The sequence below is a fragment of the Trachymyrmex cornetzi genome, unplaced genomic scaffold (assembly GCF_001594075.2).
Source record: "Trachymyrmex cornetzi isolate Tcor2-1 unplaced genomic scaffold, Tcor1.1 scaffold5, whole genome shotgun sequence".
Taxonomy (NCBI): Eukaryota; Metazoa; Arthropoda; class Insecta; order Hymenoptera; family Formicidae; genus Trachymyrmex; species Trachymyrmex cornetzi.
In genome coordinates this window covers 794,020-805,714 of record NW_017299806.1, presented here as the reverse complement: position 1 = coordinate 805,714, position 11,695 = coordinate 794,020, and the positions used below count along the sequence as shown (strand labels likewise).

At 31.6% G+C, this 11,695-nt stretch overlaps 1 protein-coding gene across 2 annotated transcripts in view; it reads right to left on the bottom strand.

Annotated features, from left to right (window-relative positions):
• The window catches only part of cwo (transcription factor cwo), a 62,912-nt gene that overhangs the window by 2,347 nt on the left and 48,870 nt on the right, over nt 1-11,695 (bottom strand). The window contains exons 1-3 of one of the 2 annotated variants that reach the window (XM_018514360.1): nt 5,100-5,637; nt 1,750-1,933; nt 1,007-1,243 (exon numbers count right to left, since the gene is read on the bottom strand). In XM_018514360.1, coding sequence (XP_018369862.1) covers nt 1,007-1,243; nt 1,750-1,933; nt 5,100-5,216 — 538 coding nt within the window. In that variant the 5' untranslated portion in view covers nt 5,217-5,637. Of the gene's footprint in view, nt 1-1,006; nt 1,244-1,749; nt 1,934-5,099; nt 5,638-11,695 lie in introns of those variants that run through there. The other variant, XM_018514359.1, reaches the window with a different exon arrangement.

Sequence of the window (11,695 nt, the reverse complement as noted above, 5' to 3'; positions counted from 1 at the left end):
TAACTCGTGATATTACTGCGGTAGTTTAGTAGAGTTAGCGTTTCAAGACCGGAAATTTTTCGGCGCGCGTTTCTGTGGGATTACATACGTAGTATATAAATTCACATAAGAATCATACAAGCATTAAGATCCAGCTAGACCGTGTAAGGCAATTATAATAATTTAATTATAATTTTCGGTATCAACTACATATACAGAGTATTTTCAAATTCGTGCTTGCGAAGTACAAGACGTAATACTTTACGCTAAAAGAAACAATTTTTACCTTTTGCAAAATTGCATCTGACAAGTAGTTTTTGCAGGAGAGCAGGTTGAAGTTGTACGAGGTAAACGCAAAAATTATTTATCAAATGTAATTTTACTACAAGAAAAAGTTGTTCGTTTTAGCACAAAAAACAACTTTTTCCTTTAGCAAAATTGCATCCGATAAGTAATTTTTGCAGGAGAGCAAGTTGAAGTCAACAAATAAGCGCAAAAATTATTTATCGGGCGCAATTTCGTTAAAGGAAAAAGTTGTTTGTTTTAGCATAAAGTATCACGTCTTGTACTTCGCGGGCGCGAATTTGAAAACACCCTGTATTTTTGATAAACCTATAAGTATACTTGTTATTACCATTGTAGCAGTAATAATTATAAAAATATGGAATTCATAATTATTTTATCATGCGATTAAAGTTACAAACACTTTTCTCTCTCAGTGCAGACACTCTATATTTCATGGGGAACAATTATAATTCTATCGATCGTATCGAAATTTTGAAAATAAGAAATTAATTGGATCAAACATAAGAATTCATAATCTTTGGTATACAGAAGACGTTAATTAGGATGTACTATAAAAATTAAATAATATTTTCTCTTTTCAAGACATGCAAATTGCAACGAAACTGATGTTTATACCATTGTTTATTACTATCAGTGACAGGATCAAAAGTATTAAAGTATCCTTTTTTCTAAATAAAAGCTTTCTAAAGTCTATGTCTTCCAAAAGTAAAATGATACGTACTGGTGGCTACGATTTTGTCGCAGTGCTGCTGCAAATGATTGATGAGCTGTACGAAGAGGGTATCCCTCGCGAAGAAACCCTCGACCTCGATGAGGAAATGCATGGTTTCGCTCAAACACTCCTGAAATCCCAGCTTGTAATGCTCCGCCGCGGTGGAGGCCGAAGTCGAGTGGGACACGCTGTCCACGCTGTCCTCAGGATGTGTGTGCACTGGCGTCACGGACGAGTGCTTGGTATCTAAATACAAAACATTCCCAATAAGTGATGCCGTACGTATGACTTGGGTATACGCTGTTTTAGATATGAAAAGAGCAATGATGACCCAATCCCTCATTAAATAATTTTATTATTTTTAACTTCCATACGTGCCAAAATCAAAATTAATCCATTTCTATGGTTGAACTGATACTGTTTCAAAATAAACTTTCATATTAACGTACTTAATAAACTGAATTTGAGTCAAATTTAATACATTTCTTAAGTTAAATTGTTTAACTCCATTGCTTTAGTTAAATTAGCAATATACTGAGAAACAGTGATTACCTAATGAAATGATTAAAAATAACTCAAATTGGATGCAATTTGACATTATGAATTTAACAGTGTATGCCAGTGTCGAGAGAACAACATTGGCAGATCTTGTTGCCAACTCGCGGAAATACAATGCAATGTTGCGTAATATATTCTCGTTCCCGAAATAATTTTGTTTGGGAGAATCGCGATCGGATCAATTAAACGCTCACCTTGCCGGAGGCCTTGAAGATGCTTCATGTGGCGGATCGCCATCTCGATGATTTCTGTCTTTTCGACTCTGCCCCGACCTTTCTTCAAATATTCCGCAGGTATAAGTCGGCTGAGGTCAGCTAGGCAGTTGTTCATACGATCTCTTCTGCGCTTCTCGATGATCCTGTGTGACATCGGATCTTGCTGCAACAAAAACGAATACGATCCAATGATCTATCCGGTCAATCCTAATACCTTAATAATAATGTCATACTTTAAAGCCATCCATCGATGTTTTAAAATATTTTAGAGCTTTATCATGATTATATAATCTACTAATAATTATATATACAATCATATAATTCTATATCATTACTATCGCAAGAAAGGAAACTTTGTATACTGTTATTATTAATATTATATGAAAAGAAACTTATATTTATAAACGAAACATTCAAATACATAAAATAATTATTCCTCAGATTTTAACAAATTGTGAACGTAATACTGCTAATTACTTTCTAAGTACTAAGTACTACCTAGATACTAAGTACTTTCTTTAAAAATGACTCACGCAAATCAATACATTTGATTTTGCAGTAGTAACAGTCAAGATATGGTCAGACATAACACTGGATTTATTTTATCTCGCATTATTTAATGAGAGACAATTCAAATACCGACTTTCATAAACAGACCAATTTATACGAAGCTTTTGTTATTGCAATTAAAGAGTTACAACTCCAAAATATGATCTCACATTGAGCAATCTTTACTGGTCACCCATGAACTCCCATGGATATCTTAATTAAAGCAGCATTTGCGTCGCGAACGAGAAAGATTGCAATTATGTTATCACGCGAATTAAAACACGTTATCATTTTTAAAGGTCACGTCGCGATTCGCTACTGGAACGCAATTATCTGTACGTGCCACGTGTCACGATCTTAAGGTGCGTATCGCAGTTAGTTAGGTAACCGCTTAATTCGCTGAAATGTTCATCTATCGCGCGAATATGCGGAAAGATAACGGCGATCAGGCACGAAGCAATGTGATGTAATGCAAAAGTCTCACGTTTGACGATAAAATTGCGGCTGATACGTATGAGAGCAGTTCATGACAATTATGTTCAATAACAAACTCTTTAAATTAAAACAAGCGGATACTCCGAATGCTATGAGTGAATGAATAGTCGCAGTCACGATCGAAAACTTTAGATAATTCGCAATTTACTTTACAATCTTACTATGTTCCAACCAAATTCATGCTAGTTGTTTATTTAACTTTTCTGAATTATTTTATTTTTAAATATAATAATATTATTTCAAATATAATGTAATAACATTATAATTTTAAATATAATATTTTATTTTGAAATGTAATTATCTGCATATTATCGTGCCAAGTCACAATTGGATCTTATATAACTATTCTTACGCGAATGACTGCTTTAAAAACAAACAACATGCCGTACTTTTCCAGATAACCACAATTTGCTCTCGTCAAAATAATCGATGCGAACCTTCAAACAAACGCCTGCTGGATTCATTTCAAAACAAATTTTTACAAGAGAATGGAACGAGCGGTCTGCCCCGCAATTATGCGATTGAAACAGCAAACGAACAAAAGCGACGTCACAATGACGCCTCGATACTTGTGCTGATTTACGGGTACGTAGCATTCAAATCACGGTAACGTAACGCTCGTTCCTGGCACACGGCCATCACGACGTTTTCCATGGAACTCATTCATGCGAAATTACGCAAGCGATCGGCGCATAAATCGGTGCATCCCGTCAAGAACGGGAACGGAATACGCGGCGCAGAGAGAATGATCCTAAAGACCATAAATCAGGATGAAATGAAGGGATGAAATAGTAGCTTTACTTCAAAGATCATATATGGAGTGGAAGCAAACTTCTTTTCAAATATAAATTTATTTAGACGCTAACCCTTTTCAAAAATCATACAGTTAACCCTTCATTACTCGCGTGTTGCATCCCCACTTTACAAATTCACTAAATATGAATTTATACATTATTATATTTAAGATAAATTGTTTTACAACAAAATAATTTTTGCAGTTATCTCTATCTAAAAGTTGTATAAAATATTATCAATTTTTATTTAATTGTAAATCATTAGAGAAAACAATGAAAATTAGGATATAATATTAAGATGTCAGAAATACCTTACGCGAGTTAATTAAAATGGAGGCTTAATTAAATGTTGCTAATAAAAGAATAGATGAAAAAATGTCCCAAAGTTAGATGGAAGAATGCATTCCGATAGACGATAGCACTTATCTTTATTTAAAGGTTGTACAAAATATCAATCTTTAATTGTAAACCATCAAAGAGAACAATGAAAATTAGGCTATAATATTGGGATCAGAAATACCCTACGCGAGTATAATTGAGGGGATGAGTGGAATAAAGGCCTAATTACAAAATCTCGATATTAACCCTTACCGTACTAATACGGGTAACTAGTGACCGAGCGATTCCTGTTCGTGCAAGTTTCTTTGAGTCTTTCGGTAATTATAAATTATACTACATTTTATTATTTTTTTCCAAAATAAAGAGTCAATATTTATTTTAGAAAATTGAAAGTATGTTGGTGAATTTTTAGAGATTTTTCAAATTATTTTGAAGAGATGAAAAAACGAAGAGATTTGAAGTGGCCCTTGATGGTATGGATGAGGCACCAAATTGTAGATGGTATACGATAAGGGTTAATAAAAATTAAAATAACTTGCTACACTTTTTATTATACATAAATAGATATAATATTAAATGAATTTATGTAATGTCTTTAAGAAGTTACATGTTATAAATCTTGTCTATTACGATCGATATTACATGAAAAAGCTAATTGCCTGAAAAAGGGCCTAAGTAGAATTGTGCCTTTATTCCGTCCATCCCCTCAATTACGTTAAAAAAACGCAAATAATGTACAAGCCTAGGTTAATTAAATGTTGCTAATGAAAGAATGTCCCAAGTTACATCCAAGAATGCGTTCTGATAGTATTCCAATTTATCTCTATCTAAAGAATATAGAATATTATAAATATTTGTTTACTTATAAATCATCAAAGAAAACAATAAACTTTGAGATATAATAATGTTGAAGTATCAGAAGCACTCCACGCGAGTAATTACGTTAAAAAACCATACGAGTAGTGTAAATGATTAATTAAATGTTACTAATGAAAGAGTAGATAGAAGATTCTAAGTTAGAAAAATGCGTTCCGATAGCGTTCGAATTCTTCATCGTGTTGCTACGAAACTGCGTGTTCGTCTTTCCTTTTTCCGAGCGGAAAGAAACAAGATATCGATTTCATCCAATTAGATTGGCGGATGCGTATTCACCTCTTTATTCAAACAGCGTCTCTTCCTCGGTGGCGGTGAATGCACCGATGCATCGACGTGGCTGTTCGTCGGATAGTACTGCATGTTCAGGATGTTATCCATACTATGCGTGACCATCCTGCCTTGAATAGCAAAATACAGAAGGGAAAAAGTATCTTCTTATCTTCCACGGTCTTCGAAAAAGTATCGATCCACTTAAAAATCACTTTATTGTCACCCTTATTGTTTTTCTTTAAATACTTGCGATACTTGCGATACACGTGTGTATCCACCATTCAAAAATAAACTTCTATATTGATAAATATCGAAGTCTATTGCGTTGGTAAAATTCACTCTCGAAACGATTTTCTCGTGAAGAAAATTCGATTCCGAATAATACTTTTATCAGTCAGTTCCCATAAATGGTTCGCACTATATCGAGTAACTATATACTGGGACACTTTTAGAATTTGTAGCAATAGCTGTTCCATATGCAATTCAGTCCAAATGGATTTCTCGACGAAAAATATTCAATTTTATATTTTTTATATATAACTTGTATCCTCCGACTGTCAATTATACATTATATACAGACAGCGTATTTATTCAAGAATATTACTACTTAAATTTATATTAGAGTCCGTTCGCAATATATTTATTGTATAATTAATATTGCAACATATTTATTGCCTTTCTGTTCGTTTGTTCTTTTTTTATTAAAAAATATATAATTATATTTTTGAGAATTACTGAAAGCACTGTCGCGATTATCGAAACTCAGCGAGAGATTAATCGACCACTTAACACTTGGAACGGGCAATGCCACTCGCTCTTGTTATCGAACAGTCGCTGTTCATGCTCGCGAATCGCAGGCGCACCGACGACTACGAGCCGCGAGCGACGACACTCGCGTTTCTTCAGCCATCGGGAGGGAGACATCACATCGACATCGAGTCGGGCCGGTCGGGCCGCGCCGCGCCGCGCCGCGTTGCGTTGCGTTGCGTCGACGGCAACGAGGAGGCATCACGTGTCGAAAACGCGATGTATTACGCCCAACACGTGAGGCGACACGCGTCTCCGCCTCGTCGCATCGCGTCACGCTACGCCGTCCATCGGAACGACCCAGGGGTCTTGTTGTTTCTGACTTTGACTACTACTGTGAGTCCCCTACATCGCGAACAATTGTGCCCGATTACCCCGTTTAACTCCTCCTCGAATTTCTCTTCGAGGAAATCCAGTTCCACGGATTTTCAGTCTTTTAGTTATCTTTCCGTCGTATGTAAGCGAATAATGTACGAATATTTACAAAAAGCACTTTTCTAAGAAACACTTCAAGTTCAATTAACATGATATTTTACGACGTGCAGTTTTGTGTAGTATTAATGGGTGCGCTAAGTATTTTTTTTTCTTGGATGAAAATTTAATTGTTAACTTATATAGTTAATTTAATTAACTTTTTTTATTTACACTTTTTTGTTATTATATTACAGTATTGTATGAAACTGATTCTTTTTGGAAACATCGTAACAAGTTTAATAGGATATTTTATGAAAAAAGAGTTAGCTTTAATAAAATTTTCGACATGCTTGAAAAAACGATAATATTATAAAAACATACGTAAGCATATATTTTCGCTTATGTTAATTATTCCTTGTACTTTATAAATTATTTTTATTGTAATCATAATTTTTATTAGAACATATTAGTATATAATAAATAATTTGTTAAACTTCATTTTGGCTTACCTATTCACCGATTCAAATATTAAAAAGGATAATTTTAAAATTTATTGGAGCAGTTAATCAGTTAAAAGAACTTCATATGCATTCAATGTAATTTATGTTGCAAATTATATTCTTGCATGCATACATCTTGTTACATAAATTTGCGTAAACACATTAATTTAATTAATTAATCCTAACATCTGAATATATTCATCTCTGTGATTGCAGTTGTTACACATTTAATTATTACTCTTGCTTAGCATATCAACATATATTACTTTTAACAAAAAGACCCATAACTAATATTAAATTTAAAATTTGCACCTGGTTCATAAAATAAACCAGATAGAAATAATTTAATACTATGGTACTAATTGTACAGTTAATTAAAATATATGATAGTTAAATATAATTAAATACTTCAAAATGAAAGAACATTTAGTTAATAAATTATATATTTTAGTTTATATAAAATAATCTAATTTAATAATTTAGTTTATCTATAATAGTTTATCTAATATAGAGAATAATTAAAATATTTTCAAATAATTACTTGTATAAATTTGTATAAAATTTACGCCAAAGCAAATAACTATTTTTATTACACCGAAGTATAATAAAAACATATCTCTCTCTCTCTCTCTCTCACATTATTTTTATTTAATATTTCTATTGCATATAGTTAGAATTATTGTGTATTCAATTTTCTCTTATTACTCAACTCAGTTAACTGTCAGAAAGTAAAGACCGATCAAATATTTTCGACGTTGTTGAATTTGACTGATATTTCATAAAGAAAGAAATTTATCATTATGGTTACTCATACGCAGTATCAATTATAGCAATTATTTTAAGGTCTCCAAAATTCAGTAAAGCACAGGCGTTTTATCATTATTATTATTATTAGAAAAGATGTGTAAGAAAAATACGCTTGTTAGACTTGATAAGTATACAAAATTTAATCAGCATTCATTCTACATAAAAGAAAATAGCAAATATAAAGGCAAGATAAAATAATTTTAGTGTATAGTGTATAATATAGGTATAAAATAGTTAGAAATGTAAAAATTTGAAGTATCAGTCTACATAATTAATCGCCACTTAAATTATGTTCTATTTTGTGTAATGGTCATCAATATTAATGCTTACATGAAATAATATGTTATATACATAATTTCTTAAGAAAATACAGCACTTTATTCTTTTATTCACTCTCTATTGTCATATTCAAATATTCAAAAAACACAATGTAAATATAACTGTATAATAAAAATGTTAAAATATTAACAGCATTATTAAAAATAATTATTAGTGCTTTCTATATTAATATACTATATATATATATATATGTATGTATACACCATTGAAGATACATCATATTCTAGGTTACACTAAGAATTAGAATTATTATTTTATTATTGTTTATGTCGGGATTTCGTATGACTCCATGTGAGAGCGACGGACTCGTAATCGACAGGTTGCGAGTTCGAACCCCGCATCCCGTATATACGGAAAATTTAGTAAATCTGCACTATACTGACTTAGCAGGAGTCGCAAAAGAACTCCTTATGGCGAATTCAATTTCATCAGTGCATATTAAAGCCAAATAAGACAAGTAACGAACTCTCGGGAATGTCAAAATATGAAAACAAATAAAAGGCTAATGAGAGTAAAGGTGTGACATCAAAAAATAATTAAAATAAAAAAATCCGCAGATTGTGTCTCTTGCGAAAAACAAATTTGCGACAACGTTCCGATTATTACAATGGTTTAACTTAATCGATAATGATTTAGCTTCATAATTTGTATTAGTATAATTTAGTTAACCTTAAATAATGGTAAACTATTAACAATGATGATTAAGAATTTTTTATAAATGATAAAGATCCATTTAACATTTCAATTTACCATTTAATCTCACAATACAAGTTGAATAATTATGTTACCGAATTGTTATTCAAATTAGAGTTAATAAATTATTCTTAACTTCAATGTTCTCTAGCCGGGACCAACTATAACTATAAAAATAAATGATACCCTCCGAGATTATTATCTGATACATCAAGCTCTTAAAGTTCAGATAAAGTGCCAAAGTATTTTAGCATAAAAGAGATATTACTTTTTAATATACTTGTAGATTTTAGATATCTAAACATTCAAAATTGATCTAATTTTAAGTTATCAATATATAAAAATTTATTCACATATTGTTCTACCATTAACAATTTTAATTGTTCTATTATCTAAATGAGATTCCTCAAGTCAATTTAACATTGCAAAAAGCTATTTGGATACAAATTTGAAATAGGAAAATATCAAAAAAGTATGATACAATTTAATATACAAAGAAAACTTCTCAAGCGGATAATTCTAGATTATTAATTTTCTCTAGATTATATTGTTTCTTTCATACTATTATTATTGCTATTATTATTGCAAAGTGACGAGTTAACGCAATCGTTAAAATTCTAAAAGATACATATATATTTTTTTTCCCGATAATAATAGAAAGAATTATGCAGTTCATATTTTGCTTGAACTATAATAAATCAATATAAGACGTTGTTTATTTTATTTTACTTCGATTTGGAAAATCAAATAGATTACGATTAGAAGAACTTGTTGCATAATGCTATAAAGCATAGCGCGTGCTAAACGAAATAGTTTATAAAATTAAAACTTCCTTTAATTAACAAAAATAAAACTAATATTAAAAATCTACACAATTTAAAAGATAATGTTTACGTTTTTCTAAACGTAGCACGAAATACAAGCATGTCTGCTAACGACTAGATTTATTAATTCAATGTATGATATTATTTCTAAATATTTCTGATTAAATATTAAGAAAAAATCGTTGATATTAACGAGACTTTCAAGCAAAACGACATCATTAAAATTTATTAGAAAGTCATAAACGACGTGACGAAACGGATTTAATTATATTACTTCATGATTTATTTATTTGATTATTTAATTGAAATTATCATAAAAATTATTCAAGTGACTATAATTTTTTAGTTATATTTTGGGACATCCATAAAAAATATGGTTGTCCCAAAATATAACTATAAAATTATAGCACTTGAATTATTTTTATGGCAATTTCAACTATTTTATGGTTATAATAACTATAATTATAGTTATTTTAGGTTGTCAACTATATACATTTGTTGCTAGAACTATATACATAGTTACTGTTATTATTATTATAGCAGTAATAATCATAATTATAGTAATATGTAATTATAGTTACAAATACCAAATTTCATTTTTCTCTCAGTGTGTACATTCCTCATGAACCAGTCCTTATACTTGCTTTCGACTGTTACGTGACATATTTCTCACGTTTGCTATCTGTCGAACATCCGAAATCTATCAAGACAGATCCGTTATAGAATTTTTCAGTAAAAAGATCCAATTAATCTTTATCTATAATTTTATAAAATTTATTTATAGTGGTTTACTTAGTGGTTGATATATTTATTTCCATCGCGTTCAATAAAATTGTTGGTTAAATCAAATATCTACTAAAATAAGATGCAAATAAAGAAATGAGCTATCATTAGCAGAGAAAATCGTTTACATCGTTTCATTTAGTTTAAAATATGCTATACATATTACATACAGTTAAAGATCATCGAGGAAGTAAAGTCATGATAAGCGCACGTAATTGGTTATAATAAAAGATCTCCGTTCCTAACTAATAAAGAAAACATAATTTTCCTTGACGTAATTTCCTGTATTCCTTCCGCGAAATATACTAATCAGCCTATCCTTATCACATTTGCAAAAACACAAAACAACACCAACATGGCAAAACGTTATTCAGTTATCTTCCTTGCTAATCTTCGCCAGCGCGGATTATCATTATTTCGGTTACAAAGTCTGATGTGATATCGTAAATACGAATAAACATATAATACATTTCCGATCATGATTTAAATAGTGAAACATACGTATAATTTCGATTCAGAATTATGGCAATGTCCGTCTAAAAATTAACTATTCTAAAATATCATCATTATTCTCTGCTTATTACTGACTCTCATTTGTATTACCTAAATTAAGGACTGAAAGTCTTCAATCACAGTGGATACTAAATCCGTCCCACTTGTATTATCTAGTTCAAGACTGAAGGAAGATAGATCGATAGCAAACTCAAATGTAATTCAATAGACTATATGTACAAAAAATTACAAATATAAAAAATAGAGCTGTTTACAAACAATTTTTTCTTTCGATAGTCATACGAATTATTACATTTAATGTAGTACATTATCATACAAATCACACCTTATGTAAATTGTGAGATATGATTAAGATAGAATTCAGAATAAATTATAAATTGTAATGTCGCTAATTATCGAATTCTCTTATTAAATTATAATACTGCAATTGCAAACGTTCGCGAAGCCAAGATAAGCCTGATGATACAGGATGCTGAGGCGTGACGAGAGAACGGCGGGCAGTTATTTGCACATTGACCGGCGATCGCCTCGAAACAGTGAGAAGAAGTCGACAGAAGAAATCCGACGACGATGACGACGGCAGAGGAAAAAAGCGGTGCGAGAACCGCTTTAACGGGGTCGAGTTATCGGCATGCCGGATATAACCGGTATTCGGTGATCTCTGCGAGCTCTCGTATGGATATGAAAGCTCGCATTATGACCGAGGGTTTATCGGCGAACGCGTTGACCGCGGTGGTCCAACCAATGTTTTTCATATGATAACCGGGCATCACCGGATCCCAGCATCTCAGCGACAACAACCGCGGCTGGAGCTTCTTATCATCGGTCCGTCTCGTGCGCAAATCTACTTTTGTTTCGATGACCGCCAATACGTCAGCAAGTCTGCACAACATTTAAGTTAAGCCCACTTTGGATGATCCAT